The sequence below is a fragment of the Anabrus simplex genome, chromosome 1 (assembly GCF_040414725.1).
Source record: "Anabrus simplex isolate iqAnaSimp1 chromosome 1, ASM4041472v1, whole genome shotgun sequence".
In the NCBI taxonomy this organism is placed as follows: domain Eukaryota; kingdom Metazoa; phylum Arthropoda; class Insecta; order Orthoptera; family Tettigoniidae; genus Anabrus; species Anabrus simplex.
In genome coordinates this window covers 1,496,595,322-1,496,608,330 of record NC_090265.1, presented here as the reverse complement: position 1 = coordinate 1,496,608,330, position 13,009 = coordinate 1,496,595,322, and the positions used below count along the sequence as shown (strand labels likewise).

The window sequence follows — 13,009 nt, the reverse complement described above, 5'->3', positions numbered from 1 at the left end:
CATTACGGCTCTAGTGCCAAGGGGTTTATTATTTCCTCAGTCAGTCGGCAGTGGTTCTTTTCACTGTAATGCCACTAGCTCACAAAAGATTAACCCACATTCCATTCTGAATTTGTCCTATTGTTTTTTGCATTTGTAGCACTCACATATCCTTCTAAAAATTCATCATGTCCTATCAGCAATACAAAATTCATGTTATGACTGAACTCGGTCTATTGACGTGGCCATTGCTCACCCCCACTGTACTCCCCCCAACTGTAATAAACAAACACTAGTGCCACCTAGCCCAAGTCCAACCATATTTTGAATCTATAATACAAGTGAATGATAATAATTACATCACTGTATATTAAATTATACTTATCTGTATAAACATGAAGAAAAGTAAGGAAACAGGAGGTTTAAAAAGGGCTTTTGTAAAAGAACATTTGTTTTAACATTAAGTTATATATATATTTTATTATTCACAAAGAAAAATGTATTATTTATACTTACACAATGCAACAAAAATATCTTGCCCTAACACAGTAAACTTTTATATTTTAAATACAAAAAGATTAAGAATTCTGGTAAAACAAAGTTTCTGCACATCAAAAACGACTCATGCCTCATCATCCATTAGGATTTTAAAGTCAATATAGGGGGATTTATCGGAGAAAGTGAAGTTGATACAAAAAGATAACCTCTTATAGGAACTGATTCCAAAAATGCTTTCTAGAATACTGTGCAATTGTCACCCACTTCACATACTCACTGCATACACACAAAATTTGCAAATGTACTAAGACTATTTATGAAGAGAGATCACAGCATTCTCACTGTCTAGTCATTTCACAAGGTCAAAAATTGTAAAATGATGAGAAAATGGCAGTGCCATGATTTCAACACAAAGAGGGCAGCACAGAACATAGCTATAATTGAAATCAGATTTTCACCGTATAACAAGTATCAGCCAAAAAAGAATATTGTCACAGAAATATATGCTAGGAATTCAAACGATGCATAATACAGGTTTATTTTCTAACAAAATACAGATTAAACCATCAGTTTAAAGTAAATAATCAAAAATTTTAAAAACTGTTCTATTAATTATGATTTAGAGTTGAATAATGATCCCTGAACACTCTCAAATGTATGTATTCCAGTTGTTTTATTCACAGATGATTAGTCACATATATTGTAAAGACAACTATCATTTTTCCATGTTATATTACAACCTTTTTTTTAATTAGTAAATATGGAAGAGGAGATCATTTCTTGCAAAATTAATACATGAATTATGTTACAGCACAATCCCAATTCGGTAAATTTACTAGCATAATTTGTTGCAACAAGATTCTTTCCTCATTGATGAAACAGAAATTAAAAACATTTTGAAAGGAAATAATGCATTATCCAGTATAGTACATGTATATATAATATATCTATGTGAAATTCTGTTGTTATTTTCAACTGTCAATTTTTAATGCTGAAAATTTAATTCAAAGAAATTACTTATAATTGTTTGTGAGGTAGAATATGGTTTATTTTTGTTTCTCACAAGTGCAAAAAATTTAAATGAATCACAGGTAGTTTCCCATGAAATCCCTGTACAGCTCTATGTTATGGCAAACACTATGTTGTTTTTGTTGCTTCTGCTACCACTTTGCTCTTATTTACACATATCACAGTAAGCATCTGTGCCATCAAGGGTCAAAAAGAAGAAAATATGGATCAAGTTGTGTGAAGGGAAATGTACAATTTCAGAAAATTATCAATGCGTTCCTGACTTCTCAGTTTTGAGGTACCATGTTGTGTGCTTGGCTATTAGTCGCAATTCGTCTGAGTTTTAATTGGTGCCCTTGTCAACAATCCCTGAAGCAAATTGTATTTCACTATTACTCATACAATGAAAATTAGAACAAAAAAGGAATAATTAAATCTCTTACAGACATGTTTCTTTTTTTTTTTGGAAATGCCACAACATAATTTTTATTTTTAGTTCTGAAATAGTTTTGCTGCTAGTACTACTATGTAAATACAAGATATCCAATAAAATGGGATGACTAAACAGAGACAGCTTTTAATAGGTCAACACAGTAAAGAATGTATTTTCAAAGTTGTGTCTGCAAGGGATCAGTAATATGGAAGATTATTTACTGTCACTTGTAAAAATTTAAAGCAAAAGTTCAGAAAAGCAAATGCTGATAAGTGAGATATAGAACAGAGAAATTGCAGGTCATATATGTTAATCTTTACTGTTTGTCCAACACTTTTTCCATCCATCAAACCTATTTATAATAATTCCTATGTTTCTAATTTAACCTGATACATAATGAATTCAACTGCTATTTAGAGGCCTACTTTTATTGCCAGTACATTTCGACAGTAGAGAAATGTACTTCTCATTTACAAACATTAAAGCCAAAAAGTGAAAAGAAGCAGAATCAATTAGGTATGGCAATTTGTAGAGAGCATTCAGCACCTGTCTGTGTTATTATGGTAACTAAATCGTTACTTGATTTCTATTAGCAATTCACTAATGTCCATTTAATTCCAAATACAGGTCTATAACGAGTGCATGATTAGTTCTACCTTGATTTCCTACCCTTAAAATTTAATATAACCAAGGAAAATTCACAAGCATAATAAGAAATTCTCCAAAATCTGAATGTTTACATGATCTTGCACTTAGAAAACTCTGTGGACGACTCCTACAAATTCAGAAATCAATAATGATCTAGTTATCATCTGGATTATCTTGAACATTCAAGTCAAACAGTCAAATGTTGAATGTCCATCTCAATAGAGAAAAGAATTGCTAGCTAAAACAAAAAAACATTTTTCCCTTTTACAACTATAAATTATTCTTATTAGTAGGGTTCGGAAGTTTATGACCTAAAGAAGTAAAAAATATGCAAGCAAATATGGCCTAAAAACTAGCTAGGCCCTAAATATGACCTAAGAAAAAAAAAAAAAAAAGACTTGAGCATTTTAGGGATAGGTAGCAAGTATCAGAGTATTACTGAATGTTACTAACATCGAACATGCCAAAAAAATGTTATTAGCGATAATATAACAGACATATTTAATCATACAAACTGACAGAGCTACTGTAGGAATGTTAAGACTTTATACATTCATTCAGTAGCATAGCCCCGAGGTGCAGTTTTCACTCTGTTCTTCTAAAGAAGAACCAAAAATAAAAGTATCATGCTTTTCGGTATCTGTCAGCGTACGTTCGTACAGCATCACGTTCTCAGAATCACATCTTCTAAACCTGCTACCTACCGGTTGCAGGAAAAAGAAAGAAAAATACATTTACTACAGTCTTTTGAAGTCCTCTGTTTGAAACTCGACGCAGATACAATGTACCTTGTTAAAAATTGCGCCTCAATTTAAATAAAAATGCTGAAAATATAAATATGACCGTATAACACTAAAATGACACAAATATGATCAAAGCAATAAAAATGGCCAAAATATGCATTTATATGCTACATAAAATTGCTTTAAACAGGGTTATGGATGCATAATTCACAGCTATTTTTCAGATTTTGGGTAAAATGAGCTCAGAAAAGAAATATGACTTTTCCTTAACATCCGAACCTTACTTATTAGTATTTGTCACACAAATCTTCATCCATATTCAAGAACGGATGACTTGCACAATGCTATATACAGAGAATAAGTTGGACAATAACATCTTTATTTTTCTTTAACACTGAATACACCATTAATCAAAAGAGTAAATAACTTGTACTTATAACCTCTTTGTACTCAATTTTTAACAATAGGATTCAAGAGTAAATAAAGGGAAACTGCTCCTATCAACAATAACAATTCTCTCTACTATCCAATTATTTCTTCCAAAATTATAAAGAGGACTAGCATCAGATAGTATCAGTTACAAAAGCTTTATGATGATGATGATGATGATGATGATGATGATTACTAATATTATTATTAGTTATTAATTTCATATGAAACTAAATAGCATTTACTATAAATTTTCTTATGTACACTACATTTCACAGACCTGTGTTGACCCACCAAATGAATTAGGTACTAGCAGCGTGGTATTTTCATATTGCTGGTGTCACCAAATCAAATTAAATCTCTACATAATTCTAACATGGGTAGGAAAGAAGAAGGGTAAGGGATAGTTTTCTCTTTCACTCACATTGTTAGTCAATACACAGAAAATGTTGCAGCCTTAAGTGAGCAAACAGAAAGGCCCTATAAAACACAACCACACATACACACATTTCCGTCAAAGGGCAAAAAAGGTTCAGATAAAATGTTTAAAAGGTGTTACGACATCGATAAAGTTCCGTGTGTGTGCCAACAAAAGAAAAGAAGACTGGTAGGGGAATAAAATAATCTGAAGTTTGGTGCCATGTAACTTCTCTATACAGTAGGCCCCTATTTAGTAATTTTTTAAATAGTTTTTTAAAGATTTATTATTTCTCTCAAATTTATGACATCACACTTATTTTCATATACCTATTTTTTTTTTCCCTGACAGTATATTGAAGTCGATTCATGCCGTATTGTTCGCACACAACACTCATCAACTATATCAAGTACTTTCAAGTGCTTTACTGCTCTTTTCTTGTAGACAATGATGCAAGATTACCACAGCTATTTCAATAAAAGAACAATTAAACCACCTCCACATAGCATATATTTCACTCAGCAGGCACCATTTATATTTCACTCAATGTCAGTCAATATTATGTATACTCGAGATATCTTGCGACGCGGGAATTAATAAAGTTTTTATCACATTCAGTCAATTACACACCCGTTTTCTTTGTTGGTGATGCCATTTGGCAATATTTTCAAACAACTGTTTGGATGTCAATATACATCCTTGTTCATCATGTTTTAGCTACCATACTTCGATCACCACAATGTTTCTTGCTTTAATCACAGTACTGAAAAAATGTCTATCTTGATGAAAACACACAGTTGTCCCTGTTAAGATAATCGATGAACACTGCTAGGTCAGTAGATAACTTCATATACTGTTGCTTTCTTATCCCCCGAACCTGTTACGATGTATTTGTCATCTGCTGAAATGTCGCAACTCAGAACCGATGAAGACTCCTTCGACTGAAATTTGAATTTAAATTAGAAAATTTTTGAAATACAAGAGTAATATAATCTATATGGTTATGATTTTTATTTTTAAATTACCTGGAATATAGATGCTCCATAAGGTGTCCTCCACGCATTGAGTAAGTTGTCTTTACCTGTTGAAACAAACCACTTTCCACAAGCAGCAAACCTCAGAGAAAGAACACAAGATTCATGAAGGTGAAGCTGGTATTTGTCTGGCTTGGCTGCATGTAAGACCTGTAAAAATGAACAGTAGTAATGAACACTGTAATGAGAAGGTGAGGATGGTAGTGTGAAAAAAAAAAAAAAAAAAAAAAAATGATAATAATAATAATAATAATAATAATAATAATAATAATAATAATAATAATAATAATAATAATAATAAGCTGGCATGAAAGACAAGGATGATAAATAAGGGAAAGGAAGTAGAGATCATTATAGAGAAATGAAGAGAACCAAAGGATTATAAATGAAAAAAACATATGAGTACGAAAAGCTTCACAGAGAACTTAGAAGATGATGCAAGAGGAAGCTGCTATATTGGTACCAAAAAAAATATAGCGGAAATAAAATAGAGAAAATACATTAGTAAAGGATAAAAAAAGTTCCTGATTAATGTCCATGACATTAGGACCAGTTTATAAACATATTTTTCTAGACTTCTAATGAAAAAAAAAGAAATCCTAAATGGCAATAGAAAGAGGGGGGAAAATCAGAAAAGATCACATATCTGGAGACTGAGATGACACTGAAGCTGAGAAAAGGAAAAGTATCAGGAATAAATGAAGTAACGACAGAAATGATACAAGCCTCAGGCCATGTGGGAATAATATGATTACATCGGATCTTTAGGGTAGTATGAAAGGAAAAGTAAGTTCCAGAAGTTTGGAAGAGTTCCTCAATTCCAGAAAGAAGAGAAAAAGATGTCTGACAATTACAGGAGAGTCACTTTGATCTCTCATACTGTTCAGAGTTTGGAATGAATGCTTGAAACAAGAATTAGAAAAGAATTAGAGAATGCCTTAGTGGAGGAACACTATGGCTTCAGGTGAGGGAGATCTTTAGACCTGATCTTTGCAATGCAATAAATGAAGAAGAGGAGGGAGTAAAGGAAAGACTTTACTGAGCAAGTTGGCTGTACGGTTAGGGGCGCGCAGCTGTGAGCTTGTGAGCCCATCACATTTTCGGATGTATTACAAAATGGCGTCCAGAAAAGGTATAGACCACACAGGCCCAGACTGTATACAAGAGAATCTTGAGATATGAATACACTAGGAGGCCATGACTAACTCGGGTCAACTACTTTTAAAAGGCGGTGGAGAACAGAGCAATGTCAGATGAATTGTTTCAAAAAAAAAAAAAAAAATTATTACTGATATACACACTTGAAAAATTGAACCCGAGGCGATAGGAAGCAACTCGCTATTACTGCATTAGAAGAGAGGAATAATCACGACTACAGCAGAATTTCTGAAGAATTATTGCTCCAAAATAAGAAAGGACGGCAATATACTTGCTGTAACACAGTCAAAAACTATAAGGACGGCGAAATATATGAATATTTATTTAAATACATTTGCCGATAGAGCCGATACGCAAGATTAGCAATTCATCAGAACTCATTACCTAGAAGTGTTGAAGAAAAGTGAAAAATATGAAAGAATCATTCCCTAAGAACAAAAATTAAGGAACAAATCAAATTTTTCAGAAGATAAATAATTTGAAATAATAGATTCCTATAAGACAAGACCGAAGATTCTATATAAATATAGATAATTGATTGGCTATAGCGCAAAGAAAAGCAAATAGAATATTTAAAAAGGGAGAATATTATTCTAACAAATTGTCAAAATGAACGCTTACTTGTCGAACTTGTTTGATAATATTGACAGCTGTACCATGAAGAAGATGTCTTGCTAAACATGAGATGGACCAACCTGGAGGGAGATATGATCCAGCCCGCTGACCATACTTAATGTGAGAGGAGGACTCCTACCGAACCTCAGACCGTGGCCAGTTGGGCCAGACATGTGACGCAGAAAGAGAGCTACTGACGGCTTACCTGACGAATGACAAGCTAAGTTTTTACTATAAATATTTTAATTCTTAATTTAGCTAGGCGTATGCATATAGTATAAAGTATTATAAGTGTGAAATACTTAGAAGTGCAAGTGATACAGTGAAGTGACGTGTGTTACGTATAATTTGTTGATACTATATTAAGTTAGTATATAATGAGATCGATATCTCATGGGAATTGGCTATGCGTAAAATTAGTGGATTATCATAGTAATTAAGGTTACGGGAATGAAGGTAAAGTAATATAAAGATATAAAGATATAAAGATGTGCGAATGTTAAATATCAGAGGCGGATCTCGTGAAACCATTCGGGCAAGGATTACGTCACGAGTGGATCATATGTGAAGAAGTGTGAAATAATGTTCCGCTGGAGTTCGGCCCGGGGTTCAATTCAACTCCTCCGATCCATAGCATTACTATAATCACCGCTGCTGTCAGCATCATCTCTCCCTCCATTCCCAATACCATTCTACTCCCTCCTAATTTCAACTTCTTTCTTCTTTCTCCCCAGCCATCTTCCCATTACTGCCCTGTATTGTTCAACACCAATCTTCTTCTTAAAACTCCTCACTTCTTTCTTACACTCCCCTCCTTTACTATCGGGACCGTCTACTCAATACGTCCTCGCTTGTCGAGCGCTTTGGCTATACTGCAATTGATCACTATCAAATGGTAGAGAAGAGCCCACCTATTCAATACCATTAGCTTGTGTATTGTCTTATAAAACTGGGACTAGTTTCGACCCCATATATATTGGGTTATCTTCAGCCACACTCCGATTGGAAAACATATGCACACATATAACCAGTAATAATTTCATCAATGTTTTAAATTAAGACTGTAAATTGTGACATACCAGAGTGTTTAAATTTTTATCAGTTACATGTGTGCATATGTTTTCCAATTGGAGGGTGGCTGAAAATGACCCAACATATATGGGGTCGAAACTAGTCTCACTTTTATAAGACAATATACAAGCTAATGGTATTGAATAGGTGGACCTTTCTCTACCCTTTAATAGTACATACCACTTAGTCGAGCAGCTCGTCACCTTTCTCCCAAAAAGCCTTGTATAGATTTATAGCAATATAGTCCATTTGACCCTGCTACATCTGCTACAACTTGCTGGAATCCTGCAATTTGAGCCTCACTAGAATAAATTTCCTGTACCCAAACTTATCTCATTTTGTTTTCTGAAGCATTAACCTTACGAATTTCATTTCTGCAGCCTGGAGTCTGCTATTATCCTTTCTGTTGATAGTGCACGTTTTAATTCCATATGTTGTTATTGACACGAAGCAGGCCTGATGGCACATGATGGTCCCAAAGGAGGCTCCTGACTAGGTGGATAAAATGGGTTCCTTTCTGAACTCTTGGTGATTTCAGCTGAGCTTCAGTCATCTTAAGTCACAATGCTGCCAAGGTATTGGAAATGTCAGACTTCTAATTTCCTTCCATCTAGCATTATGTTCGTATATCCTCCTTGCCTCCTCACTTTCATTGCTACTGTTTTTGTAGGACATCAGGCTGCCCATCATTCCTAGTAGAGAGATGTAAAGAGGTAGTCGCATGAGGGACTACATGAGGGACAAGTACAAGACTGCATCTTCTGCCATTTCCACCATACCAAAGTCCACCTTCTCCGCCCTCAATGTCATTGAAATCTTCACTTGTAACCCTGAGCTGGGACCCTTACCAGATGTTACATAGTGGGTCCGTGTGCTCTGGGGCTCAGGGGCACTACTCCCTGGGTAGGGCTACCTCCAAAGAGGATCCTTACCTGCTACTACAGGATGAATATCAGCTCAAAATATCAAATTAATTAAGCAGAGAATCAGACAAAGATTCCAAAAACTAAAGCGTGTTGAGTGATGAATCAAAGTCAGATAACAATTACATGGATTTAAGTTTTTGAAGAGGACATGGAAGAAGACAGATTCCAGCAAGAAGTAGAACACTGATACACTTCCTAGCAGATGTAACCGTCGACCTTCCTGGACCGAAACATCCATCCACCCTGTATTACAGGGCAAGGAAAAAAGGAAACCTAAACTATTGTGGATACTCAGTCATCCAATCCACAAAGGGCAATGAAGCATGATAGAGATAGATGGAAAGAGAAGTATAACTACCAGAGAACTCCGTATTTATCTTACAATGAGAGAAGAAAGGCGACGCAACATGTAATGTCAGGCTACAAAGGAAAATCTCTCAATATCCAAGATGTTTAAGAATTATTTAAAGAACGATTCAAAAGTATTAATACCTCCAAGTTTGAAAATTATCCCATGAAGTGCTCTCATGATGAAACAAAATTGAATGACTCTACTTTTAATCCTACAAATCAAGACATATTAATAGGTATGCAAGGATAGCCAGCCATAGATATGGCACTGGGCCCTGACAATATTTTGATGCACATCATTACACGCAAAAAGGGTACTAAGATACTGGCCCTTTTTGCAAGCAAATGTTAGTAAACAACTGGGTACCCCAATGTTTCTATGTGGTATGAACAGTTTTAATTCACAAGAATGGTAACCAAAATACTGCTAGTAATTATAGACAAATTATTATCTGCCCTATTCTCAGTATTATTATTGAAAGGTGTTTGGAATGAATCTTGTATATTTTAATCCAAATCAGAGGGGATTTACATTCATAGCTGGCACCAGTACAAATGTATCATTGATAAATTATATTACTGAAAGTCAAAAAAATAAAATTACAGTGATATTCTTAGACATTAATAAGGCATTTTACACTGTTAGCTATGATCACATTATATCAACAATAAGACTTAATCACATATCTCCTAACAAGAAATTCTACACAAATTAATGTTTTACAAACAATAACAAAAAAAGAGAATAGAATTAAAACAAGGAGTAATGCAAGATACTCCTCTATCACCTTGTCTTTTCAATCTATCAATAGATCACAAACTTGATGAGCTTTCAGAACATTCAATAGAAGAAGAGTTTGGTTTAGATCTAGTGGAAGGTCCTGATAAAATAACTCCTGGGATTTGCAGATTATATTGTTATAATAGCCAAAAATAAGCAGGCAGCAACTGAACTAACTCAAATGGTCATAAGATCCTTCTCTCAGTTTGTTTTGCAACTGAATTCAGAGAAATGTCAAGCAATAGTTATCAACAATGGAACACTGTGCAGTGATATTCAGCTGGGTGGAATGAATATTAAAAGAGAGCTGAAGTTTGATCCTACTTCTGTAACTCAGAATCTAGCTAACAAAATTTTATTGACAAGTCACTTATTCAAGTCACAACAGAAGCTGATATTTCTCAATAATTATATATGGCTGATGTTGGTATATCCATTTCAAAGTGCTCCCTTACATCAACTTCCCTTGGAATATAAATTTCTGGAAGATAGTGCAAGTTAATCAGAAGTACTGTTAACAGCACAAAAATTCAAGGGGTTAGGTCTATTTTGTGCAAAATGGGAAGCATATTTGCAACACATTAATAACTGCAAGAAAGTACTTAAAACTTTAAGTACACATGTGATTGACAAAAGACACCTCAAGGATGAAATATCAGACTTTCTGCTTAAACTAGAACTGTATAATGAACCTGCATACTTTAAGGTCCAAGTAGCCCATGAAGAATTGAATAATCGTGATACAAAATATGGTGTGAACTTACCCGAAAAGGAAAAGAAATTATACCAAGAATATACGCCTGGTAATCTATAGTTCATGTAAACACTCCCATATTTAGGCCCGTATTGAAATTCGTTACGAAATAATACAAATATTTATTTGTCTTCCGCCTATTCAATACATAAAATGTTTTTATTGTTAGGATTTTATCCTTGACATAAAACTACAGTTGGGACATGTTTCGCTCGTCTACCGAGCATCCTCAGCGATTATAATGTCTCAAGGTTAAATTATAATCTTGATGTACTTGCAATTAAAATGTACTTAATTATAGTCTTAACACTAATTAGCGAAACACATCGCTAAATTGCAGTTATAATATACAATGTATAGATTGACAGTTTAATTGTGACTAGAATAACAGTGCCAAATTTAGATTAAAAAGCTTGATTCGTTAACACTGAATGTCTAAAGCTCAATGATAAATAACACAATGAAATTCTGACTAAAAAGTTTCATACGTTTCTTCTTTCATTCTAATGGTGAGTGAACAACTGCATGTACTATAACGTATTAAAATAGAGTCTTGATTAAAATTGCACTATCATCTCAAACTTAAAACTTCTGAAGTTTTATCTTTATATACGTGTTAATTTGACTGGTTTTGTACTTTAATCCTCATGTGACTTTAACACATTATAGTCATTAATTAATATTGACAGTCGAATACATCTATGTTGGTAATGTTTCAAACCATAAACTATGACTAGTTGACATTGTAGGGTTAGAAGCTGTTAGGTTTCTTAGGGGCTACAGTGAACACGGATATTCAGCTACATAAAACATATGCGTTGATGAGATTGCTTCTACTATGTCCGTGTGTAACGGTATATCCCTTTAACTGTTGCTGAGATGTTTAGCGCTGAACGGACATAGTAGAAGCAATCTCATCAACGCATATGTTTTACGTAGCTGAATGTCCCTTTCGTCTGTATCCCCTAAAAAATCTAACACTTCTAACCCTACAATGTCAACTAGTCACCTTAAGTTTATGGTTTGAAAAATGACGAACATAGATGTATTCGACCGTCAACATTAATTAATGACTAATGTGTTAAAATCATATGAGGATTAAAGTACAAAACCAGTCATATTAACACGTATATATAAGGACAAAACTTCATAAGTTTTAAGTTTGAGACGATATTGCAGTTTTAATCAAGACTCTATTTTAATATGTTATAGTACATACAGTTGTTCACTCACCATTAGAATGAAAGGAGAAATGTATGAAACTTTTTAGTCAGAATCTCATTGTGTTATGTTATCACTGAGTTTTAGACATTCAGTGTTAATGAATCAAGCTTTTTACTCTAAATTTGTGATATCATCATCATCATCATCATCATCATCAGTTTGCCCTTCCAGCGAGGGTGCTTGAAAACGAGCATCTTCCAGAGTTGCCTATTCAAAAACATTTCGTTGTCCAAGACAGATTCCCAATTCCATCCTCTTCTCTCCACGTCTTCCCTCAGTTGGTCCATCCATCTTCTTCTTGGTCTTCTACCTGTTATTCTCTTTTCCAAATAAGCACATGGTAATCTTGTGCTATTCATTCGTTTAACATGTCCAAACCATTTCAGTCTAGATGACCTAAGTCTTTCCTCCATCAATTCATTTAGACCTAGGTTAGATCGGATCTCATCATTTTTCACATGATCATGTTGGGTCTTTTGGAGGGCAGTTCTAAGAAATTTCATTTCACAGGCTTGAATCCTACTACAATCCTTTGATGTTAGTGTGCAGGTTTCCAGAGAATATGTAAGGATGGGAATGAAATATGACTTGTACAGGGTCATTTTTGTTCTCTGTGGGACCTTCTCATCCCATAGTAGGTGTCTAACGATACTGTAAAAGTTAGAGCCTTTGGTTACTCTGTTTGTTATTTCTATCTCAGCTCTGTTATTACTAGCCATTACGCTTCCTCAATAACTGAAATGGTGTACTAGTTCAACTTGGTGGTCCTGTATTTTTATGTTGCATTCTGTATTATGTCTGCTGATTTTCAATGCTACTGTTTTTGATGGGTTCAATTTCATTCCATAATCATCAAACTTCTTACACCATGCATTCAGATTATTTTGCACTCCCTCCTCTGTTTCATCCCATATTGCCACATCATCTGCAAACACCAGA

The 13,009-nt window shown here is 34.2% G+C and overlaps 1 protein-coding gene across 2 annotated transcripts in view; it reads right to left on the bottom strand.

Annotated features, from left to right (window-relative positions):
• Positions 1 to 439: 439 nt before the first annotated feature.
• The window catches only part of LOC136858439 (transducin-like enhancer protein 4), a 660,561-nt gene continuing 647,991 nt past the window's right edge, over positions 440 to 13,009 (bottom strand). For both annotated transcript variants that reach the window (XM_067137982.2, XM_067137983.2), the window contains 2 exons: positions 5,182 to 5,340; positions 440 to 5,097 (listed from right to left, as the gene is read on the bottom strand). In XM_067137982.2, the coding sequence (XP_066994083.1) occupies positions 4,990 to 5,097; positions 5,182 to 5,340 (267 nt within the window). In that variant the 3' untranslated portion in view covers positions 440 to 4,989. The remainder of the gene's footprint in view (positions 5,098 to 5,181; positions 5,341 to 13,009) is intronic.